At 51.7% G+C, this 24,853-nt stretch overlaps 11 protein-coding genes across 11 annotated transcripts; 7 read left to right on the top strand and 4 right to left on the bottom strand.

Annotated features, from left to right (window-relative positions):
• The first annotated feature begins 274 nt into the window (after positions 1 to 274).
• Positions 275 to 1,186, top strand: BJX67DRAFT_71418 (coiled-coil-helix-coiled-coil-helix domain-containing protein). The gene is made up of 4 exons (XM_071035338.1): positions 275 to 459; positions 611 to 718; positions 858 to 885; positions 1,019 to 1,186. Exons 1-4 carry the CDS (start codon positions 365 to 367, stop codon positions 1,061 to 1,063), a joined length of 276 nt encoding a protein of 91 aa, XP_070886924.1. The 5' UTR covers positions 275 to 364; the 3' UTR covers positions 1,064 to 1,186.
• Positions 1,187 to 2,058: 872 nt separating this feature from the next.
• BJX67DRAFT_387557 (MDM20/NAA25 family protein) lies at positions 2,059 to 5,533 on the top strand (the record flags this gene model as incomplete). Its single annotated transcript, XM_071034234.1, has 7 exons — positions 2,059 to 2,193; positions 2,308 to 2,760; positions 2,861 to 3,201; positions 3,261 to 3,537; positions 3,591 to 4,362; positions 4,414 to 4,526; positions 4,573 to 5,533. 7 exons carry the CDS (start codon positions 2,059 to 2,061, stop codon positions 5,323 to 5,325), a joined length of 2,844 nt encoding a protein of 947 aa, XP_070886923.1. The 3' UTR covers positions 5,326 to 5,533.
• Positions 5,534 to 6,351: 818 nt separating this feature from the next.
• Positions 6,352 to 7,885, top strand: BJX67DRAFT_380500 (uncharacterized protein; the record flags this gene model as incomplete). The annotated part of the gene is made up of 6 exons (XM_071032802.1): positions 6,352 to 6,541; positions 6,611 to 6,630; positions 6,688 to 6,792; positions 6,853 to 7,235; positions 7,296 to 7,391; positions 7,453 to 7,885. 6 exons carry the CDS (start codon positions 6,352 to 6,354, stop codon positions 7,883 to 7,885), a joined length of 1,227 nt encoding a protein of 408 aa, XP_070886922.1.
• Positions 7,886 to 8,115: 230 nt separating this feature from the next.
• Positions 8,116 to 9,466, top strand: BJX67DRAFT_351680 (60S ribosomal protein eL36). The gene is made up of 3 exons (XM_071028926.1): positions 8,116 to 8,232; positions 8,688 to 8,873; positions 9,066 to 9,466. The coding sequence occupies exons 1-3, from the start codon at positions 8,185 to 8,187 to the stop codon at positions 9,147 to 9,149; spliced, it is 318 nt and encodes a 105-aa protein (XP_070886921.1). The 5' UTR covers positions 8,116 to 8,184; the 3' UTR covers positions 9,150 to 9,466.
• A 187-nt stretch (positions 9,467 to 9,653) lies between these two features.
• BJX67DRAFT_71298 (putative UBX domain protein) lies at positions 9,654 to 11,521 on the bottom strand. The gene is made up of 2 exons (XM_071035337.1): positions 11,180 to 11,521; positions 9,654 to 11,118 (listed from the first exon to the last, which is right to left on the bottom strand). The coding sequence occupies exons 1-2, from the start codon at positions 11,314 to 11,316 to the stop codon at positions 9,720 to 9,722; spliced, it is 1,536 nt and encodes a 511-aa protein (XP_070886920.1). The 5' UTR covers positions 11,317 to 11,521; the 3' UTR covers positions 9,654 to 9,719.
• A 62-nt stretch (positions 11,522 to 11,583) lies between these two features.
• On the top strand, positions 11,584 to 12,790 carry pup3 (proteasome core particle subunit beta 3). Its single transcript, XM_071028925.1, has 4 exons — positions 11,584 to 11,732; positions 11,793 to 11,811; positions 11,882 to 12,336; positions 12,401 to 12,790. Exons 1-4 carry the CDS (start codon positions 11,730 to 11,732, stop codon positions 12,542 to 12,544), a joined length of 621 nt encoding a protein of 206 aa, XP_070886919.1. The 5' UTR covers positions 11,584 to 11,729; the 3' UTR covers positions 12,545 to 12,790.
• A 17-nt stretch (positions 12,791 to 12,807) lies between these two features.
• On the bottom strand, positions 12,808 to 14,960 carry BJX67DRAFT_387555 (epoxide hydrolase). Its single transcript, XM_071034233.1, has 4 exons — positions 14,085 to 14,960; positions 13,875 to 14,002; positions 13,753 to 13,825; positions 12,808 to 13,695 (listed from the first exon to the last, which is right to left on the bottom strand). Exons 1-4 carry the CDS (start codon positions 14,401 to 14,403, stop codon positions 13,001 to 13,003), a joined length of 1,215 nt encoding a protein of 404 aa, XP_070886918.1. The 5' UTR covers positions 14,404 to 14,960; the 3' UTR covers positions 12,808 to 13,000.
• A 513-nt stretch (positions 14,961 to 15,473) lies between these two features.
• Positions 15,474 to 18,505, top strand: BJX67DRAFT_70906 (uncharacterized protein). The gene is made up of 2 exons (XM_071035335.1): positions 15,474 to 16,540; positions 16,600 to 18,505. Exons 1-2 carry the CDS (start codon positions 15,577 to 15,579, stop codon positions 18,468 to 18,470), a joined length of 2,835 nt encoding a protein of 944 aa, XP_070886917.1. The 5' UTR covers positions 15,474 to 15,576; the 3' UTR covers positions 18,471 to 18,505.
• Positions 18,506 to 18,694: 189 nt separating this feature from the next.
• BJX67DRAFT_70850 (emp24/gp25L/p24 family protein) lies at positions 18,695 to 19,909 on the bottom strand. Its single transcript, XM_071035334.1, has 3 exons — positions 19,626 to 19,909; positions 19,164 to 19,549; positions 18,695 to 19,068 (listed from the first exon to the last, which is right to left on the bottom strand). The coding sequence occupies exons 1-3, from the start codon at positions 19,783 to 19,785 to the stop codon at positions 18,919 to 18,921; spliced, it is 696 nt and encodes a 231-aa protein (XP_070886916.1). The 5' UTR covers positions 19,786 to 19,909; the 3' UTR covers positions 18,695 to 18,918.
• Positions 19,910 to 19,923: 14 nt separating this feature from the next.
• Positions 19,924 to 22,027, top strand: BJX67DRAFT_351667 (SANT/Myb-like DNA-binding domain-containing protein). The gene is made up of 3 exons (XM_071028924.1): positions 19,924 to 20,177; positions 20,239 to 20,356; positions 20,405 to 22,027. Exons 1-3 carry the CDS (start codon positions 20,084 to 20,086, stop codon positions 21,963 to 21,965), a joined length of 1,773 nt encoding a protein of 590 aa, XP_070886915.1. The 5' UTR covers positions 19,924 to 20,083; the 3' UTR covers positions 21,966 to 22,027.
• Positions 21,866 to 24,754, bottom strand: BJX67DRAFT_71245 (uncharacterized protein). Its single transcript, XM_071035336.1, has 2 exons — positions 24,525 to 24,754; positions 21,866 to 24,469 (listed from the first exon to the last, which is right to left on the bottom strand). The coding sequence occupies exons 1-2, from the start codon at positions 24,649 to 24,651 to the stop codon at positions 22,176 to 22,178; spliced, it is 2,421 nt and encodes an 806-aa protein (XP_070886914.1). The 5' UTR covers positions 24,652 to 24,754; the 3' UTR covers positions 21,866 to 22,175.
• Between the last annotated feature and the right edge of the window lie 99 nt (positions 24,755 to 24,853).

Here is a 24,853-nt window from a genome sequence, read left to right as displayed (position 1 = left end):
GATGCCATGACGGTTATATGCCAAGCCTTGCTGAACCGGTCTAGATTGATAATCGACGGTGTCATTTAATTCTCTTGCACCGCCAGAACAACTCTCAAGGCTCCCCGAAGCCATTTGCACACCGTAGATCTCCGCGCCAAGACTTGCGTACTTCCGGCATCCATTCTCCAATTTTTCCAGCATTTCCACAAGACAAGTCAAGTTAGCCTATCTTCTGGCCAACGGATTCAACGCCCTAGCCTCGTGGTATTGCCTTGTGGATTCGGTCAATACTCCTTGCCACACCCCGAGTCCTGTTCAACAGACTGTGCGCTTGCCGGAGACCTGTTCCCCCTCGCGGGTGTCGGGTTAACAGACCGGGACCATGGCGCCCCAGCCGGATCAGCAATCATCCTCCGCATCATCCTCAGAACTTGCCCCTTCCAATGCCTGGGAACGCGTGGAGCGAAAATTCACCAAGTGTGTTTCCCTCAATTACTGATTCTCCCATTCTTTGTTCGAACCATGCCACCCGGCCAGCAGCCCACTATCTCTTCTTCGGACCTCGCCATTTTGACCAGCTCAATGGCGCACCGTTGTTTCCGAGCTGACCATGTCTGCTGTCTCCTAGTAAACCCGCCAGCGAGTACTATGATCCTTGCCAGGAGTTTGCGGATCGAAGTCTAAAATGCATGAAGCGCAATACCTTTGATAGGGAAATGTGTCATGACTACTTCCAGTACGTTTCTTACTTTGTGATCCTCAAGTCTCAGCCACAGGACATATCACCCATCTTTTCCGCGATGATGTACCCAGACAGTCATAGAGACTGGCTTCCGCACGACCTATATAACATTCGTTTGACTAACATGTTCCAGGGCGTATCGCGATTGCAAAAAGCAATGGGTATGCCATGTATTCTTCTGGGCGTTTTCTGTCTTTGATGGCTTGGAAGTTGAGAAATCTCGCTTCCAGAACCCAATATTCTGCATCTGCCGTCTGCTCTTGTGAGTTTAGTGATGAACTAACGGACCTACAGTTGACCCAGAAAAAGCTCGCTTCCTCGGCAGCTTCGAAGTCGTGATATGGAGGACGAGCTGGCTCGTTCCTATGGTGGTTGATGTGAAGGCACCAATGCCACAGTATCATGTCCGACTCCGCCATGTCGAAGTTCCTCCGCGTTTGCCCGAACCATCATACTTTGACCTGTTCACAACTCGAGGCTCGCTCTCAGGAGAGCGGGGGACCCAAAGTCCCCGACATCCCGACGTTGTGAACCACCTGCTGGAGGCCGACACCCTTTGATAAGGCAGGGCTAGTGTATCTGTTTATGTTCCCCAGCCCAGCGAATTACTTCCGTTTTTGGCGCTGTTGCTTTATCCACGCGACGCGGTTGGCTACCTTGTACGATAAGGGCATCCTCCAGCCTTCTCGAACACGCTTGAGTTACTTCTCTTTTTGGGCGTATTTTCCAGTCCTCGTTCCTTCACCGACCCTGCGCTGCCAGGCCTCTGTATTGCTAGAATCTCTGCTCCGAAATATGACATTATTCTAACCTCCGCGATGAAAATTTGTGCGCTGGAAGGAGATCAGCATGAGAAGGACAGCACGCGATTCAATCTGGAACAGCCAGGAGCCGCACAATTCGTGCTGGATTAGCGTATCTACCAAGCAAGGAAGACCGCATCTCCGGGATCGTCTCGATAAGTACGGGGAAGCATCATGTGCATCCTTCACTCAGATCGACAGGCGCAATACCTCCTCAATCCCAAATGACTGAGTTTCCCCTTACCACAACTGCGACAGTACCCTCCGTATCCTGTTTACCGTCTGTTCCTGGAGACTGGACTCCGCTCAGTTGTAACTGATGGCATTTCAGCCATCACCGCCTTCCGCATGCATTTTCCCCGCCCACCAAAATGAAGAGAAATTCATCCAAATCGACCACTCCTCCCCGCACACCGTGTGCTGTGCTTGACTGCGCAGCATACGCATTCCGCCGCTTATTGCGTTGATAGACGCACGATTGTCAGCTAGAGTTCTTATTCTCAGTTTAACCCGGAGCTGCGAGTGTTCGTCATGTCCACTAATGATGCCGTGTTCCAGCGGCGGAACAAGCAAATCGAAGACGCCATTGATGCCCAAAACTTAAAGCAAGCGCTGCAGTTGATTGAAAAGAGGATTAAGAAAGGGGAGGACACGCCGTTTCTGAAAGTACGCTTCAATTCTGTGTTTCTCGGGTCACTTGGAGTAGTTTGTTTTATTTACGCTCCAATCCAATTTCGTAGCACCTGCAATTGCTGACATGGGCGTTTCTATTTGGATCAGGCATGGAAGGCCCATATACTTCACCGTCACGCTGACGATGTCCATCACCAGCGAGGTATTGCGGAAACACTGGGGCTGTGTAAAGCTGAGCCCGCCGTGACAGACCTCGATACTTTGGATATCCTTTATGAGACGCTTCAGAGGATGGGCGGACAGGAGGAGACTATGAGGGCCATCTGGGAGAGGGCTTCGAAGGCCAAGCCGCAGGTTCGCGATATCCAGATGAGGTGGTTCTCGTATGCTTTTGAGGGAGACGATTGGAAGTCGGCACAAAAGGCCGCGATGTCCCTACAAAACAACTTCCCAAAGAAGCGAAAGTACTATATCTGGGCCATATTTCTTTGCTATCTTCTCGCAGTCGACGAAGCGAGCTCAGAGATTGACCGTAAATTGTTTGGAACCCTGGCTTATCGCATGATCTCTAAAGCTGCCGAGAGCGTTCCGTCTGATCCGGTATGTCCTATCTCTCGCATATTTCTTTCTGGTATTCTTGTTTCATGTTTTGCTGTAACTCTTCTAGAGTCTGGATGATGATGTTCATGTTTCAATATAGAAAGAATTGCTGAGCCCTCCTAGAGCTATACAAACAGCTGAGGAGCTATTACTACTTGTTAAGATCTACGAGTCCCAGGGACGACATGCCGAGATTGTCAGAATTCTGGATAGTGAGAACGTTGGCATCAAGTCGAGAATAGTCCAGAACGATTGGTCGCTCATCGGTGTGAAGCTTTCCAGCTTAGAGAAAGCGGAGATGTGGGCTGAAGGCCTCACTTACGCCAAGGAGCTCCTTGCTATTCCTTCTACTGAAGAAGAGAAGAAAGCTATTAAGGAGCGTGACGATTGGGCTGTCTGGCATTTGCTCCTCACCGCAACTCAAAAGCTCAACTCGCCAGAGTAGGCCTCACTCTATTGTCCAAATGTCGCCCACAGTGGCTGACCATCGTAACCCCTAGGACGACCTCCGAGACGCTGAAAGTCGTAACTGAGTTTATTGCATCTCAGCCCAAATCCAGGAATGCACAACTTGCGCGCCTTGATCTGATGCATGCAAACTTCCAGTCAGGGTCACTAACACAGGAGGACCTAGTTTCCGCCTGCCAAGTATACTTTGACCATAGTCAGAGCAAACTCTACTGTTTCAGTGACCTATTGGGATATCTACCCTCTTTGGATAGGGGCTCAGTCTCAAAATTTGTGAAGTATGCGTCAGATGCTTCCAAACAGAGTGAGGTACGTGACAGGTTATTGGTCTGCGTAACCCTCTTGCTAACCGATCACTAAAGGGAACAGGACCATTCAAGGGAGTTGCTGTGATAAACGCTCTGAAGCTGGAATATTGCTTTTTGATGTCTTCTGATGCAGCCACGGTCTCAAGAGAGAGAGTCGAGGATTTTGTCTCCCGCTCCCTAAAAGCATATCGCGAAACTGAGCGTCCTACTCAAAGTTCCGATCCGTCTGCTGCGTCAACCATTGAAAGCCAGCCTAGCGATGATTTATGCATCCTTGCAGCAATGGGTTTGGTTCGCTTTAGCGGCGGTTGGGTTTCGGGAAAACATGAGGAAATCCCTGACATCATGCTCATTCGGGCTGCAGCGATTCTAGAACGTCTAATTGTTGATTCTCCACATAATTACCAAGGGTTGCTGCTCCTTGTTCGACTGTATCTTCGGCTTGGTGCGGGTTCTCTTGCATTGAAAGCGTTCAGCAAGCTCTCCGTCAAGCAATTACAGTTCGAAACCGTCGCCCATAATCTGTTTACGCGCCTTGCAACGATCCACCCTCATTCAGCACCGCCAATTGAGGGTGCGGAATATAAGGACTTCAACCCTCAATCTGCTTTTGTGCAGGCCCTAAATTTCTACCGGAGCGCAGACGTTACGTCGACCAAAAATCGCTCGAATGGCTTGGAGTATGGGAGCTACGTTAACACCCAGGGCACTATCGAGCTCCAGAAACGCCTCAAGCAGAGTGTCTCCCGGAGAATGTGGGCTCTCGAAGTGAAACGGGTACAGAGGCTCGTGGGTGGAGATCCTATGAGCCGGTACGATGATCTAGGTCCGTTTCCCTCATGAAAATCTCGACTGTTTGTACTGACGTGACGGGTAGCAGGGGATTCTTCGCCATTGATCGACCAGCGTACCTTTGACGCATTCATGAACTGTGAAGCGCCAGGTCAACATACATTTGAGGAGCTAGTGCGCCTAGGGCCACTGCCTCAGGTATGTCGTCCCCGCCTGTACCGGAGACGGTGACTAACGAGGATAGGATCAATGGGTGAGGTCGGCACAAATAACCGACAAACTCCTCGGCTTCCTCAGAGATATGGCTGCCCAAAAGCCTATTCCAGTAACGCCTGAGATACCGAGCTTTGGCGACATCGTCGGGACAAGCACCGAGTCCGATATGACCGGCTGGGAGATCCAGTGCACCAAGACCAACATAAGCTTACTAAAATTGGTTGTATATCTGAGCGGATCGAACTCCGTCGCCCCTGAGCAAGTAGATGAAAGCCTCAGCCAGGTGGAAGAATGGCTCAATGGGCAGCTTAAAGCTCTAGCCACAGAGGGGGCTCTTGTGTCGCCACTCATGTCAGAGACGACCATCTTTTTACAGCCGGATACCCCATACGCTCCTACGTGGCGATTTTTCCATGCTATTTACAGCATTTTTGATTCCATCAAGGCCGTGGTTTCTTTCTGCTCTCTTGCATTGAAGAAAGGCTCAAAGGGCGCCAAATTATCAAAAGAGCGAGTTGAAGGCTTGAAGGATTTGGGATGCAGAGTGCACCAGAGCGCCCTGACGAATGTCCGGGTGGTGAAGAAACAAGTCACTGAGTCAGGAAAGCTTGGTTCCCTGATCGACTTGGTTGTGGCTGGCCGGGGGACTGGCGAAGACGGGCCACAGCTCCGTGATGAACTGGAGAAGACCCTGAATACATCCTCTTTGGAACTCTTCTGCGGGGAGCTGATGGAGAGCTGGGAGGAGGCGCTTGGTGGGCTGCTGGCTGTGAGGTTGTGATGTCTTAGATTAGAAACATGTCTTCAGCGTGGGAAGGATGAAGAGAAGTGTTTCAGCGTCCCGAGTGCGCATTTTTCCGAGGTCGACGTCTTCAGTCTTGCCCATCCCTGGTTATCTTGCATTATTGAATACGAGCAGCTGGAGGGCAGTAATTTCGGAATTCCCCGCTACGATAGGCCAGAGGTGACCAGGGCTCGACAACCACTTCCCCGCATCGGACCCGAGTACAGAGGATGTTTCTTGAGAGCGAGCACTTGATGAAGAGGCCTGCCCTTGAGGACATCCGACAGGCCATTCTGCAGGCTGGGGATTGGAGAAGAGTCCCCAGGTGTGGTCCTTTTGTGTGGGCTTTTCGGGGTTGGAGAAGAATGCTGAAGACCCGCTGATGCAGGCAAGGGTGATCTCCCACTGGCGCGATGGCCCGTTCTGGTTCGAGTTGTTCTTCGGACTCTTCGGGCCAGAGCGACAGTCTCGCTGTCTCGTATTTGCCGTCCCTTGATCTCCCCCCTTGCAAGTTGCAACCTATGGAATTGCCCGCCCGAAAATGGAGGGTTTCCAGCCCCCTTCGCTCGTCATCTGGCGTCCATGTCGTGCCGTTGCACGGTCGAGATCGTCGCTCAGTGTGCAGCACGGGTCATTTTTGCGAATGGCCACAGGCTGGAGGAGGAGGGTTACACTGCATCAAACCTCGCGAGAACATCCTCCATTCGACGCCAGATAAGCACGGATGGCTGCCATCCCTTCCCACAGTTTCCGCGACTCAGCATGCCTTCCGGACTAGCCTCCCGGACTTGCTTCTTGTGTCTTTCCCCGTACTTATGCTGACTGCTTTCCTCCGCGCCCAATAATTCCCTCCGAGAGGTCGGCGGGAACGACAACTTTCGAAGACGATGAATTTCGGAGTTGTCTGCTCACAACTTGTCTTCGTTTGACGGAAGATATATCTCACCTCTCCATGGGACACAGGCTGGCCCTAGCTTGAATATCGCTGTCCTTCCCGTTGTCGCCTCATCGCCCGTCGCGAGGATGGGCATCGCGGCGCTTGCCCGAGATGCCGCCTCCCAGCAGCTCGATTCCCCGTCTTACGACTACCGGAATTCGGCGCGAACATGGGACATCGTGACGCAGGCGGTATGCCTTACCGTCAGTACACTCTGCATCGGAATGCGGATGTACACGAAGCTCCTGGTCCTGAGAACTCAGGGATGGGAAGACTGTATGTGCCTTTCTGTTGGAAGATCGTCATGATCGATGATGGACTTGGCTAAATAAGGTCGATTACCAGTCACCTGCTTTGTTGCTTGGGTATGGAGCTTACGATCCCTCCCCGGTGGAGTCTCATGCACTAACCAACACTGCTAGTTGGGTTTGATAGCCTATGCCGTGATCACCATTGAAGCAGACAAGCACGGCAACGGTGTTCATCAGGACACAGTAGCCCCTTCCGACCTACGAGAGTACGCGAAGGTGAGCTTGCTCTTGAGCTCCTGGGTGGGTTCAAGTGCTAATGCCGATGCTACCTTTCAGCTGGCTGATGCGTCACAAATCTTCTACGCGCCTCTAATATTCATAACAAAGCTATCCATATTCCTCCTGTACCTCCGCGTTTTCGCGCAGTCCCGCGAGGGGAAAACATACCGAGCCATCCAACTCCTAATCTGGTTCAACCTGGCCTTTTACCTGGCGAATTTTTTCTTAAAGATATTCCAATGCATCCCACGTTCTAAGATCTGGGACAAAGAGACACCAGGCCGCTGCATCAATATCAACATTCCGATTCTTGTGACGGCCGCCATCAATGTGGTTTCGGATCTTCTAATGCTCTCCTTGCCTATTATATGCGTCTGGCGATTACAGATGTCAGCTAGGAAGAAGTTGGGGATTTCCGCCATATTTGCTGCTGGTATATTGTGAGTTTTAGTTGTTCTATGCACGGACGGTCGGGTAGAATGCTGATACATGGTGCCTAGTGGGTGCTTCGCCAGCATAATGCGTCTTGAAGTCAGTGTGAGGAATAGAGACACCGAAGATAAGACATACGACTGGTACACCGAAATCTTATGGACGTACGTTTACCATGGGCCTCACAAGGCACACACCTACTGGCACATTACTAACATCAAACAGCACTGCTGAGGTTACCTGCGGAATTGTTGCCAGCTGCCTACCCGCCCTGCCAACGTTCTTCCGGCAGTTCTTCAGCAAAGCCAGAATTGCGTTCTCCGGCAGGACGCACTCGAGAATATCATCCAGCCGGGGCAAATCCTCAGAGAAATCAACGGAGTCGTACGCTATGTCGCGCGGGCGGAAGCGTCGATTGCCTGATAGTATCTTTACTACAGAGCAGTCAATTGACCGAGGCCGCGAGTTTGATGATGATGATGATATGATACATATATTCACCGGACCTAGTTACGTGAAGTCCGAAGCTAGGGTAGAAGGGAGCAGGACTCCTGTTGAGGGTGAAGGATCGGGTTCAAATAGAGATGAGAGCCGTGGCCGCCAGGGAATACTCAAAACCGTCGAGGTGGATGTAGAGTCGGGACCAGGGCGATATTGAACAGATAATCAGCCAACCTAATGAATGTATGACAATTTACAACATACAAGTATCACACCAGAAGCCCTACTTGGATCGAAACTGGGTATCCTTCATCGGCGCCTCAGGCAAAGAGTGTCAACGTCTTGGCGCGCTGACTAACAGCCCTAGCCCTAAGTATTCAAACCCTCGCTACGCACCAAGGCGGTGAACCCACCGCTCACGACCCTGATTGAAGGTATCCGCACCGACTTCGACAACTTCAGCCAACAACCACCTCGCCGTCGCCAACCAGCCTTCCATCCGATAACCCTGTCGAGATGGCGCAAGAACGCTCCGGAATCGTGGTCGGTCTGAACAAGGGCCACGTACGTACACCCATTTTTCCTGCCCCGTTTGCTTTATGTTGGATGATAGATGGATCGATGGCGTCGTTGAGTACGGTTTTCCCGAGTTTGCGGTCGTGTGAATCGAAAGGTTTGAGGGTGGGCGATACACGGAGATTTGAGGGCGCGAGATCATGGGGATTTGATATGGTCGAGAAGAGGTGGAATTGACTTGGGGATCGGGCATTTCTGACACCGACAAATCGTTACGACTCGAATACCCACAACCAGGGCGCAAAACAGGCTGTGAAGCGAAAGATGCACGTTCAAAAATCGACGCGGATGGGCATAATTTACCCTGATGCTCACCCTCTTCATTCGACGCCGCAATTAGCTTGTACTCGACTGGGAAAACCTCCGAACACTTCGATCCATCCACCAGAGACATAAACTCTCGCAGCGTCAATAAACTTAACTAACATTTTCCTCCGCTTTAGAAAACCACCCCTCTCCACACCCCCAAGACCCGGATCAGCCGTTCCAAGGGCAAGGCCTCTCGCCGCACCGCTTTCGTCCGCGAAATCGCCCGCGAGGTCGTCGGTCTCGCTCCCTATGAGCGTCGCATCATCGAACTTCTGAGGAACACTCAGGACAAGCGTGCCAGGAAGCTCGCTAAGAAGAGGGTATGTCCGGATTTTTTTTCTTGTTCGCGGGATCGTGGAATCCGGCAGCTAGCTGGATATCGGTGTCATCAATCAATCCGGCTCTCCAGTTTGAAGAGACTGCACTGCACGCTCGCTGGATACCAGACCCGACCCCACCCTCGCGTCAATTTCCACTTTGAAGGAACCTAGCTAACCATAAACTCATTGCAGCTCGGTACCTTCACGCGAGGCAAGAGAAAGGTCGAGGACATGCAGCGCGTCATCGCCGAGGCCAGGCGTGTCGCTGCTCACTAAATTTAAATTTCTGTTTTCTTCCATCCAAATGTCTACTCTCTCTGTCTCTCCAAAGTTCTGCTCTCGAATTAGCCAGGAACGAGATGAATGAAAACAAAAATTAAAAAAGTAAGGATAAAGCATACATACAACTTCCGCTTGTATGCGTCGCATGTGCCTATCTATACGGAGGGCAGCATGCTGTCATGGGAAAGAACTTCGGGCGTTGATGTGTGGCAGGAGTATGAGGGGAAGCAAAAAAAAAAAGGAAAGGAGTCGTTCATATGGATGACGGGGTCTACTATAATTCAAATACCAAAATACCAATACCACCGGATAGCTGATTTGTTGTACTCTACTTTGAAGGTTGTCTCGAGGACTCGCTGTCAGCCCTGCCACTCATCGTTCCAGGAACTTCAGTGTAGATGCCTTCCCCCATGCAGGAAACAGTCAACTTGAACGCCACGAAGTTGACAGTAGTAGTAGTAGATTGTAGACTGGTTGAAGGATTACAATTTTTTACATTCGTTACTCATAATAAGTATCCCAAGGCTCGCTAGCCGTCAAAGCCCAAAGAGTAAAGCAGGATGGCTATTTCTTGCCCGGCAATTTCAACCATTTTGGTATTTTGCGATCTCCCGACTTCTTCCCATCCTGCTTGTCCGAATCGTCTGTCTTCGTTGAAACAGAGACATCTGCGGATGTATCCATGACATCCGGTGGTTGTTCCACTTTGAGTTCTTGGGCTGTGGATTGGAGTTCTGGTTTGAGCAGGCCGGAGCGGCTTTCTTGCACCGCAGTAGGTGCAGCTGTGTCCCAGGAGAAATTGACGAGGACCCGACCGGTCATGCCGTGGTCTTTAATGAGCAAGCTTTGGTCTGATTCCGAGAGTGTAGACTGGAAAGGGAGGTTTGGTTTTTGAGATTTTGGCGCGGAGGATCCGGAGAAGTTTGTTAGGATGAATTTGTCTTTTGCGTAGGTCGGCGCAAGACAGCCGCGGACGAAGTCGTAGAGGTTCTTGCTGGTGTCTTGTTGGCCAAACTTGGATACTAGCTGGCTCTGGTCCGGGAGTCGGATCTTTACTTCGATCTCCTTTATAGAAGCGCGGCGTTCCTCTTCTGCCGCGGCTGCTGCGGCGATTTCAGCATCTGAACGGAGGCGTTTGTTTTTCCCGGCTTCTAGGAGTCGCCGTTGGTGTATTTGAGCATGCTCAATCGTGGGTACGTAGTCGGCTTCGTTGTAGGCGGTTTGTGCGGATTGAGGAGTATTGTTGAGTGGAGGAGCGTAGACAGTCACGGGTCGAGACGCATCGGTCGATAACTCAGACGGTTCAAAAATATGATTTGAGGCTGCATCAGAAGTGGAGGGTGTGGGCTGTTGGTCCGTGGTATTGGCGTCGTCTGAGCCGGAATCAGGTGGTCGGACGTTTTGCGGGCTGGTCTCACCATTTGACCCCGCCTCCGGATTCAAGGCTCGTGATCCTTCGGTCGCTGCAATTGCATCTTCTAACGGTTTGAAGAATTCGTGGATCTTCACCATGGCTTCCTCCAGCGGTTGATCTGTACGACGGAAGCTCAGCCGCAGTAAAACATTCCCACTGTTAAACCCCAGTTGCGCCAGCGATTTCTGAAAGTCTGCCAACGTAGACACTTCACGATCCAGAATCTGTAGAACAGGAGACTCGTAGAACAGGCGCCCTGATCCTTGGCCCTCGACGACGGGGACTCCGCGACCAGTGAGGTTTCGAATAGATGTGCTTCCGGCAACGCCCGCTTCGAACTTCCGCAGAACCATCCATATACTCGTTGTGCTCGGGAACTTGTCCGTCAGCCGTCCGTTTGGGGCGCCTCGTGCTTCTGATGGGGGTAGTTGTAGCGCGACTGTGACGACGGAGGGAGACCGGGAGAGCTGCACAAGCTCAAGCTTTGCGCCGGGAGAGAGGCCAGTGAGACGAAACGCGAGAGATAGGTCGAGTTGTCGGCTCTTGTGTCTTGGAGGTGAATGGTTAACTTTTTGGGGTTTGTCCACATCCAGAGGTAGACCATGCTTACTTTAGTCCATATTGATTGGGATCAACGCCCAGCTTTTTGCACGCTTCTTGCAATATGTCGGTCATGTACTTCCCGGGCGTTGTCTTGATGGTCGCCCTTCGAGCCGTCGAGTCGAGAATTACGACATGAGAGCTCATGGTCAAGGTGGTGAGGAAACTGCGGGGCTGACGTTCGTGGCGGACAAAGAAGTCCTGAGAGGCAGGTGGCCGGAAATTCAGGAGAAAAAGATGCGAGGGATATACACACGATCAGTATCTAGGGCAAAAAGAAAATAATAGAACATCAGCGAAAATGCGAGTTTGAGACGGAGGTTGAGGAGGAGTTGAGCAGGCAGCGGGCGGCGGCGCGTCATCGGAAGAAGCTGAACAGGCGCCGATTGAGCTGCCAGACCTCACCAGAGAGCTGCTTCTTCCGCCCGCACCTCAACCCACAGCCCTTCCCATCCCCGTCCTTCCCCCACTCCCAATCCCCTTTTCTAACCCTTCTTTTCTCCGAGCACGCGGTATTCTCGATTTTAATTTAGTTCTAGGTCTACCAATTCTTCCCCAGCATGGTACGTGGATCCTCTCCCTGCTCACCTCCAACCAAGCACCTAGCTGACTGATTCCTCCAGAGCTCCCCGTTCGATATCAGTACGTCCCATCCGCCTCGCCTGTCCCTATCCTGGTAAAATTTGCAACAGATTAACCTCATAACGCACAGATGGCGGTGCCTGTGTCGCCATGGTGGGCAAGGACTGCGTCGCAATCGCCTGTGATCTCCGACTCGGCATGCAAGCCCTCACCGTCTCCAACAACTTCCCCAAGATCTTCAACTTCGCCCCTGGAACATATCTTGGCCTCACTGGTCTGGCCACCGATGTATCTACCGTTTCAGATCTCTTCCGCTACAAAGTGAATATGTACCGCCTCCGCGAAGAACGACACATTGCTCCTCAGACCCTCGCCAACCTCGTCAGCTCATCGCTCTACGAGAGACGTTTTGGTCCATACTTTGTCAGCCCCGTAATTGCGGGAATCAACAACACAACAGGGAAGCCGTTCATTTGCGGCTTCGACAGCATCGGGTGTATTGATTTCGCGAAGGATTTTATTGTGAGCGGGACCGCGAGCGACCAGTTGTTTGGTACCTGTGAGGGTTTGTGGGAGCCAGATCTTGTATGCCTCCTCATTGTATAATTGCCTCGTTGACTGGGAATGGGCTGGCTAACTCACAGTGTAGTCCCCCGAAAACCTGTTTGAAACGATCTCTCAGGCACTGCTTAGTGCGGTTGACAGGGATGCTCTCTCCGGTTGGGGTGCCCAGGTGTACATCATAGAGAAGGACAAGGTCACCCAGCGGCTGCTGAAGGGACGACAAGACTAGATTGGAATTTTGAGAATATGTTGCCGGGTTCTACACTGTTTTCACCTGTCTTAAATGCTCGTCTCCTAACCGAATATACTGGTTGAAAGCAGTGGCCTTTATGTTGGCAAGAAGTAGTGTCCCACGCGCACCGAATGTAAATGTTAAATTAAGCGATATATCCTGGACGCTGGCGACGGTCTCACTAGCTTAAAAGCTTGACCTGCCTTCAGTGGCGGATAGTTTCTGCCAAAATCTATTCCGTATCGATTCTAAATGTGCGACTTCAAACTAAAGACTCCACTCGTTTGGTATAATAGGGTGTATGAGTGTATGGTTGGTTAATGGGTTACCATGTTCCAGCTACGCGAAGAGATATGTGTACGTAATGGGCCCTCAGTGATTTCGGGTCTACACACATTATATCCAACAGCATGTACACCTCGAAAGCACCCAAATATCGAGATACTATCGGGTTTAATACCCCTCCTTCCCCTCAACCGCCCCATACGCCGGCCCGCCCTTTCCCAAGAATGCATGTAAGTCTTCCACTAAAAGCTCGGGCACCTCCCACGCCGCAAAATGACCACCTCTGGGGTACTCGGTAGCTCGAACAACAGAACCCAACATGCTCGTCCAAGACAACGGATACCTCATCAGCTCCTCCTTGAACTGCGCGACACCGACTTTGACACATGCAGGCGCCGGATTCGACATCGACTCCTGCAAGGTCCCATCTTCTGACGTTTCATAGTAAATCCGCGTCGAGGCTGCCGGTCCAGCGGCGGAAAATAGGTAAATACTAATCCACGTTAGGATCTCATCATCTGTCCACGGGTACTTATCCGTCCAGAGGTGAAGCTTGTCGTATATCCAGGATAAGAGAGCGACGGGGCTATCCTGGAGTGCATAACCTAGTGTTTGAGGCCGTGTAGACTGCTGGATCATGTACCCGCTTCCCTTGGTTAGGTAGTTGAATACTGAGCCTAGGTAGGCCGTCTTCACCCGCGAAAAAGGGAGAGGGAGGATATGTTGAAGGAAGAAGAGCGGGTTCTGCCAGGGCATGGGGAAGCGCATGGGGATGAAGTTTAGGTGAATGGCTTTGACGTGGTTGGGGTACCTCCGGGCCATGATACGGGAGATGAAGCTGCCCCAATCGCCGCCTTGGATTACTGTAGTGGGTGTTAGATAAGGCCTCATATGCATACAGCTGGAGTTGCTTGACAGACCGTATTCATTGTAGCCAAGGCCCGTCATGAGGTTGTGGAGAGTTTCCGCGTACTGATGAAGGCCGAAACCTCGCTACGAAGGTCAGCCCGGGATCTGTGAAGACCAGAGGTAGGCGTCGGACCATTTTCACAAGTGAAGAGAAGCCAAAGTTGGGCAGAGATGGAGCGACTACTTCAAATGCTGGCTTATTCTCGTCTCCACTGGTCAGTAGCGGGATTATCTTGCTCGCTTCGATGAAGCTTCCAGGCCCTGGAGTTGCGTAGAGGGTTAGTTGGAGATGGTTCAAGCATAGAATTGGCAGTTACATCTATGTTTTGAAGAGAGTTCTTACATCCATGGATGAAAAGCAGGGGAATAGCACCCGGGGTCTTGTTTGTATGGTGTAGATAATGAATATCCAGGTCATCGTAGCCTTCAACCGACACGGAGAGAGTGAACTGCTTCAATTGCTCGTTCAACTTCTTCTCCTGTTCTCGCCAGTTAAATCCGTGGCGCCAATACGCTGTCAAGCGTTTGATTTCGTCCAAGGGGACACCCATGTCCCAGCCTGCGCTGCCGAGCTCATCTGGGAAGGTTGCTGCGTCAAGCTTCTGGTGAAGACGCTCCAGGTCCGCATCAGGGATGCTGATTTGAAATGGCTTTGGGGACATTGAGGTTAATACGGACAGGCTTCTTGCTCCTGGGGGATAATTGCAGATGCTTCCGAAGCATCGCCGATCAGGAGAGGAGTTGACGCGAGGTTCCAATTGTCATAGTTGAGTTTCACGTGCAACGCTAGAGGAGATTCAAGGACGATTGCCGATGCTGTGTAGCGGACTCAAACGCGTTGATGCTCCCCGAAATAGCAGCATTCTCCCATCAATCTCAGGATGGAGGTCTGGTATCCTGCGTTTGACATGTCTCCCTGGCATTAATCCTGTCACTTAGGGGTTGAGATAAGAGAACGCGAGTGTTGGTTACGATTGTGGAGTTTGGGTGATTGCACCCTCTCGACGGTATACTCTATGAGATACGAGTCGTCGTCCAGGTAGAGCCTCAAGAAAATCGCAACCTCGTTGTGGAAATGCTGCTCTGAGAAAGAAGCAGATGCTTTGATATTTCTTGGTGTCGGCCTTCCTCCTCGAACCCCCGCGTCAAGACCGTCGATCAAAGAAGAACGATTGGCGCTCCATTAGCTCCATCCACCACAAGCCAGACCGATGTTCATACTCTGACTTTCCCCTCCTCAAGGTTCAATCCTAACCTTGGAACTTCACCCTGCTTCCTGGCGGTTGCTACCGCCGTCTATGTCTTGCTTTCCACTCGAGCTTTGTTTAAACTTAAGGAGATATAATAGCACCCACCTGCGAATAGACCGACGAACCAACTTGACGACCATCGTGCTCTCATTCGATCCGCTTTCCCTCCGCGAAGCAATTGACGAACGTCAGAATTTGAATCTTGCACAGCCATCATCCTCCCACATAGTCTATTTTCAGCAGACTTACCGATACGGAAACCCTCAACTAGTCGGCATCAAAACTGCTGGAACAAACTGCGTGCGCTCCACGGAGCGTCTCAGCCCCGCGGTGCAGACAGCGTGGTTTATTCCCCGATTCAGCAGCAAATCAATGTAGGTATCATGATCACTTGGCACAGAACCCTCCACTAAACGAGAGTTCTGTGCTATAGACCGCAATGCGCTGTCGTGCCTCTAGGCACGTAGTTCGGAATCTGTTGGTCTCCTACCAGTCACCCTCAGTTACCTGGCGTCCTCCTATAACCTAAAATCATCTCTTGCCTATCCGAAACGCTACCTCGGCTCGACCTCTACTTCACACGCCATGCCCGACCCCCTTAAGCCCGAATGGACCGGTTCGTTGGCTCCCGGACCAACGCTGTCCTTCCTACCGCAGATTCCACCATACTCAAGCAGTGGTTTTCGAAATGACGAGTCTCCAGCCGAAAATTCGAAAAGCCAATGCACAGGGAATCCTGAACATGCGGCTATCGAATGGTTAGCAGCGCTCAAAAAGGAACTCCGTGTCTTGGATCTTGAATCCTTTTGGTGCAAGCTCTTGGAAAACACCGCCTCGCTGTGTAACGCCCAGTATGCCTTCGTAGCTCGAAGGCTCAGAAGTGACGAAGCAGCCAAAGAAATCGGCGGGCACAAACCTTCTCTATTCGGAACGGCATTCTACTATAACGATGGATTCCAAAATGTTGGGATTCATCGACACAGGTATTTTGCTGGCGGAAATCCCCACTCCCATATGGATCTCAAGCAGCCATGCTTAATCCCAGATAACCTGAGCTCGTACATCTCATTCGATAAGGACAAACTACCATTTCCTGCAGAGGGGTACTTGGCGATCCCATTGTTTTCAGGGGATGAATGCCTCGCCTTTCTTGGTTTGATGTGGTCAGACCTGGGTTTGCAGAATAGAACGTTATCATGGTCCTTCCTGGAAACGGTACTTTTTTCTCTGGAAGACCTGGTCGTTCAAAGGATTCAGGAGGATCGGAGGGCCATAGAACAGGACCTTCCCATTCCAAAGGTGTCCTCAGACGGCCAGGGTGCGCTCGGCGGGTCATCCACATATTCGCACAGTGTGGCCGGCTTTGCTTCTCAGCACCTGAAACCATTTGCGCGTAGTCTGTCGCACGAGCTTCGAACACCAATGCAGGGAATTGTTGGAATGCTGGATGTCATGCATGCCACAGTGCGTGAAGCTCTTGTCGAGAAGCCATCTCCGAGAACCGCTTACGTCTTTCAGTCGCTCAAGGAAAGCATCGAGATGGTTCAAGGTTAGTATCTAGTTTTCAGACTATGTTTCTTCCTGTAGGTGCTAACTCTTTGATTGTAGATAGTGCGAGGCGGGCAGTTGAAGCGGCGGATAATGTTGTCCACGCTTATGATCTCAACATGGAGGTCCCTAAGACCCCGCAGGTGGAGCAAGAGGATGACCTCTTTGGCCTAGCGAAATCTCCGGCTATAGCATCTGAAAACAAGCCAAACCTGTTCATCGAAGGGAGCAATATCACTGTCAACCCCTACAAGCGTCGAAAGAGCAACCCCTTGGAGAAGGATAGCCCGGCGTCGAGGCATAAAGTTCCTCGCACCTCGTCGCCAAAAGATCTATCTCCTCGTGCAGAGGAGGTTAAAAATGCGGTACACGAAAGTGACAAGATATTCAACAGCGCCACACCCGCTCATCAGATGGAAGCAGTAATGGCAAGCATGGTCGACCCTCGGCCGTCATTGGCTGTGCGAAGATCCGCTCCAAATCTTCTACTAGAGGGCATTAACCTTAACATCATGAACTCGGCGCTACGGTCCACTAAACTTCGCGATCTTCTTCGGTTGGTCGTTAACGAGTCTCTCCACGTCGGCGGTAGGCCCGACTTGGTGGTTAGTACTACCACCGAAGTTGGCGAGAAGATCGAAGTCCAATCACGATCGTCTAACGGAGAAATCCACTCCAAAACGATAGATTGGTCTGTGGACAATGAAGTGCCTGACGCTCTCCTCGTTGATGACAGGGACCTGGCTAAGCTAATATCTTGCGTCTTTCTAAATGCTGTCAAGTTCACAAACAATGGCTTGATTACTGTCAAGGCCACGATTAATGGCAGGGCCAACGATATCCTGATCAATGTCCGTGACACAGGCCCGGGTATCCCTATAGCTTTCCTACCTAACCTCTTCAAACCATTTGCTCGGAAGGATACATCACTTACTCGAAGCAAAGATGGACTCGGGCTCGGACTCCTTGTGGCAAAGGGTCTAGCTAGAAAATTGGGCGGGGACCTCGTCTGCGTTCGCTCCTCAACTTCAGGCGCTGATCACGGCTCCGAGTTTGAGATTAGAGTTCCCCTGAACGAGCCGGAAGCTCTTGGTACTGTCGCCTCATCGTCTCAGTTATCAACACCCACCAACGCCAAGGACCCGTCGAGACCCAGCAGTGCCAGCAATTCTACGTCTGACTCGACCGTGCTCTCACCATTGCTACCACTCTCACAAACACCAATGCAAGAGCCAACGCCCGCGGTTACGGAAGAGTCCTCCTCCCGTACAGAGACTCCTACTCGGACTGTGCCGAACACAAGACTTACGAAAGGGTCGTTTAATGGGCAGTCTTACGACAGTCGTCTTGGAGAAAAGTACCCTCTCACCTTCCTGGTAGCCGAAGACAACAAGATCAACCGGCGGGTCCTGGTTCATATGTTGAAAAAATTAGGGTACCAAGAAATCTACGAGGCGAGTAACGGGAAAGAAGCTGTCCACACAGTGCAGAATATCCTTGAGTCTCAGGGCCACGAGAATGGAACAGGCAGCCCACGACGGCCGTTACACCACGAGGTCGGCGCGAACGAGTTTCGCATCCCGGAATCGCCGCTGCGCCAGAAGAAGGCGAAGCTAGTGGACGTAATCCTGATGGATCTCTGGATGCCTGAGATGGACGGATACGAGGCCACCTCGAGGATTTTCAAGCTAATCGACGAGCACCGTGCGCGGCAACCAATATCGTCATGTTTTTCTGGCGTCACTCCTTCACAGCCGCCTACAATCCTTGCTGTCAGTGCGGACGTCACGGACGAGTCGCTGAGTCGCGCCTCTAAGGTTGGCATGAGAGGCTATATGACGAAACCATACAGGCTAGTAGATTTGGAACGTCTGATTGAAGGGTTCTGCAGCGATGCCGCAAGACAGGCCAATTATTCAACGAACGCGTGATATCAATTCTCACTTCAATAACGATGCCCTTCATTTGCATAGTGAAAATTTCTGGTTGCAGTTTATGGGTTTACGAATTTGGATTGCTAGGGTTTTTCTTCTTTGGAATATGCTTCTGCTTGCCAGCCATAGTGCGCCTGATAGATATAGATATTCTAATTTGATGCCCGATGAGGACTTTGTGAGATTTTTGACTTTGGCGTTTTACTCGCGGTAAACTTGTAAAAGGAGCCAAATGGTTTGATGCGCGCCAAAAGAGAAGTCGCCAAGATGACAGCCACATTATAGGAAATTCGATTGACCTCATTTCATCAAGAAAAACGCTATGTAATCGGAACATATCAGCGACCTCGCAAAGTCAGAACTTCGTATAACTGCATACACTCCACTGGAGAACTATACTCTAGAAGCGTCTCTTCATTCTAGGCTTCCCGCTGTCCACGGCCCCCTAAGTCAGCTTTTGCTTGATGAAGAACGACCGGAGATGAGACAACTGCCAAGCACATGCGACAGATAGAACAGCCAGTTGCATCAGAGTCCAACGGACAACACGTGAATTGGTGGCTTCAGACTGATCGCGGAATTCGGCCTCACGTTCCTAAATACAAAGCCCATTAGTACGGTGTTGAATGCGGCCCAGTCCCAAACCTTGACCGAGTAGCAAGGGAGCGAGGGAGGAGAAGGAAAACATACCCTCTGGAACACCTGCTCGCGCCGTATATCCTGCAACCGGCCGTTAAGATCCTTCACCCGTTGCACAAGATCTGACATCTTTCCCTTATCCTCAGATTCAATCTTGCTCGTTTCTCCTATCGCCATGTCAAGGGTAATCCTCACGGCCCCGGCAGCACTGCCGGATAACCAGCCGCTGGTTGCGACGTTGGTCTCTGGGGTAAGGCAGATCTTGTGGCTTCCGGGGTCGGCGGCGGAGAAGGTGAAACGGCCGGAGTGCGAGTCGCGTTTGTTCACAACACGGTGGTCATTGTCGAAGACTTCGTCGACAGTGATGAGTATCTTTAGGGATTGGTCCACGGCATATGTCCCACTAGTTTGGTCGATGACTTCACTGGAGTAGGTTCCTGTGTTTGGTTGGAAATAGGTTAGAGATGGATGTGGGTTAGGTGGGCAGGCGTTGGTAACTGGACGCAGGCTTACCAACGACGAGGGTGTCCTTCGGAAGCTCCTCATAGAAGCATCTTGTTTGGCGGCCATCAACATAGAAGTAGAGGGCGTTGGCTGGGATGGAGAGGCAGAGGATTGCGTAGACGGCGAGGGCAGAGGAGAGCCATGATGCCGATGGTTTAGTGGAAGCCATTACGGCAAATCGACAGACCGGAGAACAATTAATTCTGTCGGGAGGTCAAGGAAGATTGATGGAGACTGCTGACTGCAAGTTGTTCGCTTGTGAACTTGTTATGGTGTCCAGATCCAGCCCTGGAGTCTTGGCGCGAACTCTCATTCCCTCGGGGACGATTCGTCTTCCGATTCACTTCTTCATCTCGCTGTTGACAGCACTGGGGTTGAGGCACGGGTTTTCCATCAGATATTGAAGGCGATTTGATTATTTTAATTACAGGGCATTTTGTTTCCCTCACAGGGTTTTCCCAGGCGCCATGGCTGCCGCCGATGTTCGCGACATGCTCGACTTGCCCGCGGAAGGCCAACAGCGACCTCACAAGAAGCAGAAAGTCGTGGAGAAGAGGCCAGGTGCGCTTTCAAACCTGTTGAAGTCCTGAATAAAGGCTAACTTGTCTTTATTTATCTCTAGAGGGCATCACCCGTGAGCTTTTCGCTTTATTAGGAGAAAGAGCGCCCCCGATTGCGATCAACGAGAACCGATACAAGGGACGCCCCAAACGGCTGGATAGGAGACCTGTGCGATCATGGTAAGCGGACTGGACCCGGCCAGCCTATAAGATACTAATGCTGCGCAGGCGAATGATACCCTTTACAAATGGCGCCCGATCCGACGGTCTTATTCTACGACACTGGAAGGTACAACCAGAAAAAAGTGGCGAGGAAAGCCAAACAAACGCAGAACATGAAGCACTAAAACCGGTCGAGGAAGAGTACCCCTTTGTCAAATACAATGTCAAAGCTCGCGTTCCCAATAGGTACACCACAGAGGAATACGATCGCCATCTGCAAAGCAAGGATTGGTCGCGTGAGGAAACGGATTATCTCATGGGTTTAGTCGAGGATTATGATCTTCGCTGGGTGTTAATTGCCGACCGCTACGACTTTGAACCGAAGCCCATTGAAACTACAGAGGACCCTTCGACCGCACTTGTGCCCCACAAAGAGCCCAGAACTATGGAGCAACTGAAGGCCCGTTATTACTTCGTCGCCGCCACGATGCTTGCCCTTGAGCATCCACCGTCCGAAATGTCCGAGGCGGAATTCGACTTACACGAGAAGATGATGAAATTTGATGCCAAAAGGGAGGCAAACCGCAAGGAACTCGCTGGTCTCCAGCTCGACCGTACAGCCGACGAAGTACGTGAAGAGTCAATTCTACTCGAGGAACTCAAACGAATCACGGCCAATGAACAAGAATTTGTCACCGACCGCAGAGAACTATACTCCCGCTTAGACGTCCCCATAAGCGTTGGCAACGCAACAAACTACCACAACAGTCAGGGTCTGTCTCACCTCCTCCAAACCCTCCTCCAAGCAGACAAGAGCAAGAAACGCCGCTCCCTGCTCGGTCCCGAAGGCATCATTTCCACGCCTGGCGGACAAACACCTATTACCAACGCTCCCGGCAGTGCCCGTGAGAGTAGTCGGGCGGATACCCCCAACGCAGGTCCCGTACAACCCCCAACAACCAAGAAGGCCGCGGCCGCCGCAGCAGCGGCCGCGAACAAAGAAGCGGCCCAACAAGCCATCAGAACCCTCACACCTGCAGAGGAAGCCAGATACGGTGTCCAGCATCACGACCGCCTAGCACCTGGTGTCCAATTCCGCAGCGACCGCGCCCAGAAGCTAACGCAGGCTAAGTCGCACGTGCAGACCCAGAAGCTCGCCTCTGCCCTAGCCGAGTTGGAAATTCCTCTCCGTTTAGTCATGCCTACGGAGCGTGTAGTCAAGGACTTTGAGAAACTAATTCACTCCGTCAACCTCCTGCTTGACGCCCGCAAGGTTTCCGAGAAAGTCGAGAATGAGATCCGTGTGCTTGAATCCGCCAAGGAGGAACGAGCGCGGAAGGCGAGGGAGGCGCGAGAGAAAGCGAAACCAGAGGTGAAGTCGGAACAGCAGGATGATGATGATGCTCCTATACCTTCTGCGCCTGATGCCAATAACAACAAGGGTGATACTTCGAAGGCGGACGATATCGGGGGGGGTCAAGCACGGCCAAGTACATCCTCAGGCCCCGCAAATGGCCCCGAGGGTGATACAACCTCTGGGACGGATCATAAAGGCGTCTCGCATAAGCGCTCTGCCAGCGTCCTCAGCAACGCGAGCGACAAGAGCTCTAAGCGCCAAAGAAAGTGATTAGCACCCTCTGTACTTAATAAGTTCACGAAATTCTTCATATACCAATGTACGATTACCGATATTAAATTTCCAGTTTGATCCTTATGCTATCAATACTTCGTCCGCTCCTGATTGCTAAATCATACATGCGATTTTGTATTCTGCTGTCCTCACATCTTCAGGGAAGAATTTGTCCGACTACCGAGCACACTAGACGTCCATTTCTCTCTATTCTGGGATGGGCCGCCCTTCGAGACATTCTTCATACAAACTATTCCAGTCATCGGAGCTTTCTGAGCTCATAGTCCCGTCCCGAAAACTTTCACGATCCTCGTTACCACCAAACTGGTTCACCGAGAATATAGGATTGACATCATGTATCCTACCTAGCCGTTCCTTGGTGTCGGGACTTTTAAGTCTGAGCACTCGTGTTGCCGTTCGCTGAACGGCGGGAAACTGTTCTGTCGACGCAACAAGTTTGGCAACCGCTCGTCTCTCAAGGCTACGGGCAATCTCTGAGACTTTGCGTGTGGTGGCCCATGCACCGCCCCTCCGCCGAAGTGCGATTAACTTTTCCATGAGCTGCGTTTCTGCATTCTCGTGGGATCTAAAGATGTTCTGTTGGGGTCCTTGTTGCCCGCTCCAGTTCTGGGATGTGCGGACCCAAGAACAAAATTCCCAAGGGTTATCTGCGTCCGCGTTCGCGTTCGACCCTGGTTCGGTGTTGTTTTTCCTTCTATTCGAGAGCATCCCAAAGAACGAAGAGCCACCAGAATCGTTCCCCGGGTCACTCGTATTGGTTGTCCTGAGGGTGAAGTTCGCCCCGGCCCACCAAGAAAGGTTCAATCTCTGAAGGATTGCTGAGATATCGAAGCTCGACTCGCTTGTTTTGGAAGCATCATTGTTTGTTGCCGCTGCCTTCTGTGCCCTCCTGTCAGCGTGCTCGCGGCCAGCACTGTTTCCCGAATATGGCCATTTAGGGTTATTGTCAACGGTACCGCAGCTTCGCGGTGGGCTCGACTCGTTATGCATTCGTTCAAGTCCTTCGCTCGGATTCTCTGGTGGTACAAGCGTGTATCCATACCCAATACGTCTCCCTTCAGACATCCACCCTATGCTTATTCTGCGAGACGAAGTGAAATTGCCACTCTCATGCGAATCGTGGCCGGTGGAGCCCGCCGATCGACTGGACTCAAACCTCCCAATAGACTTATTTCCCAATGCTTGCGACTCATCAGCAGCACAATTTTCTGGGGCAGGATTCGGGCTTTGTGCCTCTGACTGAAAAAGACCACTGGAATGATGGAAAGGCAAGTGTGGACGCTTTGGTGGTGAGCCCTGGCAATAAGCTAGGATATTTTGCTCATACTCGTACCCCGCGTATGATCCGCTAGGATTTGGAGAATATGGCGAGCGCGGGTCCTCGATACCGGCAGTTTGCATCGCTAGCCTTCCTTCCGACGTATCTGAGATGGGTGATATTACCATAGGGTGATTGAGCCCCTGGTACTGGGTTGCGTTCCATGTTCCGCGATTGCTGCTCGACCGATTCTCGTTGAAATGGGGGCTATGTTGCATCACATTGGACGTAGATCCAGAGGAAGCAAGAAGTCTCGGAATGTTCATCTCGCCCAAATGGGTAGATTGTTCTTCCGTTGTCATTTCTCCTTGAGGACACTGGTGTCGTTTCCTAACGGAGAGCTGCGGAGGGCAACCAGTTATGGAGTCGGCGGACGTGGTGTAAGCCTGTTGTTGGGGTGCGTAATGACCGGGATAGCCAGTAACGTAGCCGGGGCGTTGGCCAATATTATCATCAGCGACGCCCTTTGGTATTGGGCCTCTCCAAGGGACCACGGGAAAGTGTGGTCGATGCGTGTCCTGTAACCTTAATATAGGCCCTGGTGCCTGTCGCTCCTGTACCCAGACCCTGCTCGAGTTTGGGCTAGGGCTCAAGGGCCTACCGCGAGGACTACCAAAGTCCGCATTATGACAAGGGGGGAACTCTTGGAAACCCTGTGGTACTCGGTGGTCATGTTCGCGAGGGCGCCATGTCAACTGATGCTCGCCCTGTGCCACATGGTACGCGGGTTGCTCATTCGCCGCGGCTCTTGTATCCAAAGCTTGTCCGAATATTTGCTCACGATGCTCCATATCAGGTTCACGAGAAGCTGGGGGCGGCCGACGAGGGGTTGTTGGCTTCCCATTCCTATGCCTGCCAGTGGGATATTCCATGCCATGGAAGGGGTGTTTGGGGGTTGCGATGTACTGGGCATCGCTGTCATATCCTCTTTCGCTCATCAAACTACTTCCTATATCATAGGTGGCTGGTGCTGCATGAGCGCCTGGATGCTTGGCTGCAAAATGCAAAAATGGTATCTTCGGTCCACGGTCCAGCCTTTTAGGCCGTCGATACAGGCCTCTGGTGTCTCGGGATAAACGTCCTCGAATTCGACTGGACAGGCCGCCGGAGGAGCTACTTCCGCGTTCAAATCGAGTCTGCTCGTCCACTGATGAGGACATGCCTGTTTTAGTCAGAATCCTTTCCCCAGCATAGAGCGCATATACAGCCCTTCTTACCTCCTGGAGACCTATGAGCGGTAGACGATGACTCAACCCGATTCAGCTGGTATGAACCCCCCAAGTCAGACGAGTCTGAGACTCTTCGGTACCTTCTAAACCAAGGGCAGAACCACCAGAAACCCATTGAGCCGTCGCAGCAGCACGCCCAAGGAGGGGCATACTATCGAGAGATCTTGGGCTAGCAACGAGGAATGTGGGTATGGCTGAAACCAAACCGCCGAGAGCTCGGGCATACACATGGCGATGAGTATTTTACCGACTGGGAAGGCGGGAATCAGGACCTCGGGAGCGTTGCGCTCGCCGAAAGAAGTAGTCGTGTCCATCGT

Source organism: Aspergillus lucknowensis (genome assembly GCF_044049455.1).
Source record: "Aspergillus lucknowensis strain CBS 449.75 chromosome Unknown BJX67scaffold_16, whole genome shotgun sequence".
Lineage (NCBI taxonomy): Eukaryota > Fungi > Ascomycota > Eurotiomycetes > Eurotiales > Aspergillaceae > Aspergillus > Aspergillus lucknowensis.
Note: the sequence above shows the minus strand (reverse complement) of the source record. Positions and strands in the feature narration are given on the sequence as shown.

What these genes read in the sequence shown, in the direction of transcription:
- BJX67DRAFT_71418 (XM_071035338.1), top strand. Translation starts at nt 365, where the DNA reads ATGGCGCCCCAGCCGGATCAGCAATCATCCTCCGCATCATCCTCAGAA. An exon ending in GTGGAGCGAAAATTCACCAA is followed by an intron (nt 460 to 610) that starts GTGTGTTTCCCT and finishes GCTGTCTCCTAG; the next exon opens with TAAACCCGCCAGCGAGTACT. An exon ending in ATGTGTCATGACTACTTCCA is followed by an intron (nt 719 to 857) that starts GTACGTTTCTTA and finishes AACATGTTCCAG; the next exon opens with GGCGTATCGCGATTGCAAAA.
- BJX67DRAFT_351680 (XM_071028926.1), top strand. Translation starts at nt 8,185, where the DNA reads ATGGCGCAAGAACGCTCCGGAATCGTGGTCGGTCTGAACAAGGGCCAC. An exon ending in TCGGTCTGAACAAGGGCCAC is followed by an intron (nt 8,233 to 8,687) that starts GTACGTACACCC and finishes CCTCCGCTTTAG; the next exon opens with AAAACCACCCCTCTCCACAC. An exon ending in GGAAGCTCGCTAAGAAGAGG is followed by an intron (nt 8,874 to 9,065) that starts GTATGTCCGGAT and finishes AACTCATTGCAG; the next exon opens with CTCGGTACCTTCACGCGAGG.
- BJX67DRAFT_71298 (XM_071035337.1), bottom strand. Translation starts at nt 11,316, where the DNA reads ATGAGCTCTCATGTCGTAATTCTCGACTCGACGGCTCGAAGGGCGACC. An exon ending in CCCAATCAATATGGACTAAA is followed by an intron (nt 11,119 to 11,179) that starts GTAAGCATGGTC and finishes TTCACCTCCAAG; the next exon opens with ACACAAGAGCCGACAACTCG.
- pup3 (XM_071028925.1), top strand. An exon ending in GTTTGTGGGAGCCAGATCTT is followed by an intron (nt 12,337 to 12,400) that starts GTATGCCTCCTC and finishes CTCACAGTGTAG; the next exon opens with TCCCCCGAAAACCTGTTTGA.
- BJX67DRAFT_387555 (XM_071034233.1), bottom strand. Translation starts at nt 14,403, where the DNA reads ATGTCCCCAAAGCCATTTCAAATCAGCATCCCTGATGCGGACCTGGAG. An exon ending in CCTGCTTTTCATCCATGGAT is followed by an intron (nt 14,003 to 14,084) that starts GTAAGAACTCTC and finishes ACGCAACTCCAG; the next exon opens with GGCCTGGAAGCTTCATCGAA. An exon ending in TCTCTTCACTTGTGAAAATG is followed by an intron (nt 13,826 to 13,874) that starts GTCCGACGCCTA and finishes TGACCTTCGTAG; the next exon opens with CGAGGTTTCGGCCTTCATCA.
- BJX67DRAFT_70906 (XM_071035335.1), top strand. Translation starts at nt 15,577, where the DNA reads ATGCCCGACCCCCTTAAGCCCGAATGGACCGGTTCGTTGGCTCCCGGA. An exon ending in AAGCATCGAGATGGTTCAAG is followed by an intron (nt 16,541 to 16,599) that starts GTTAGTATCTAG and finishes CTTTGATTGTAG; the next exon opens with ATAGTGCGAGGCGGGCAGTT.
- BJX67DRAFT_70850 (XM_071035334.1), bottom strand. Translation starts at nt 19,785, where the DNA reads ATGGCTTCCACTAAACCATCGGCATCATGGCTCTCCTCTGCCCTCGCC. An exon ending in GAAGGACACCCTCGTCGTTG is followed by an intron (nt 19,550 to 19,625) that starts GTAAGCCTGCGT and finishes AACCAAACACAG; the next exon opens with GAACCTACTCCAGTGAAGTC. An exon ending in GCGAGCAGGTGTTCCAGAGG is followed by an intron (nt 19,069 to 19,163) that starts GTATGTTTTCCT and finishes CTTTGTATTTAG; the next exon opens with GAACGTGAGGCCGAATTCCG.
- BJX67DRAFT_351667 (XM_071028924.1), top strand. Translation starts at nt 20,084, where the DNA reads ATGGCTGCCGCCGATGTTCGCGACATGCTCGACTTGCCCGCGGAAGGC. An exon ending in AGTCGTGGAGAAGAGGCCAG is followed by an intron (nt 20,178 to 20,238) that starts GTGCGCTTTCAA and finishes ATTTATCTCTAG; the next exon opens with AGGGCATCACCCGTGAGCTT. An exon ending in AGGAGACCTGTGCGATCATG is followed by an intron (nt 20,357 to 20,404) that starts GTAAGCGGACTG and finishes AATGCTGCGCAG; the next exon opens with GCGAATGATACCCTTTACAA.
- BJX67DRAFT_71245 (XM_071035336.1), bottom strand. Translation starts at nt 24,651, where the DNA reads ATGGGTTTCTGGTGGTTCTGCCCTTGGTTTAGAAGGTACCGAAGAGTC. An exon ending in CGCTCATAGGTCTCCAGGAG is followed by an intron (nt 24,470 to 24,524) that starts GTAAGAAGGGCT and finishes TGACTAAAACAG; the next exon opens with GCATGTCCTCATCAGTGGAC.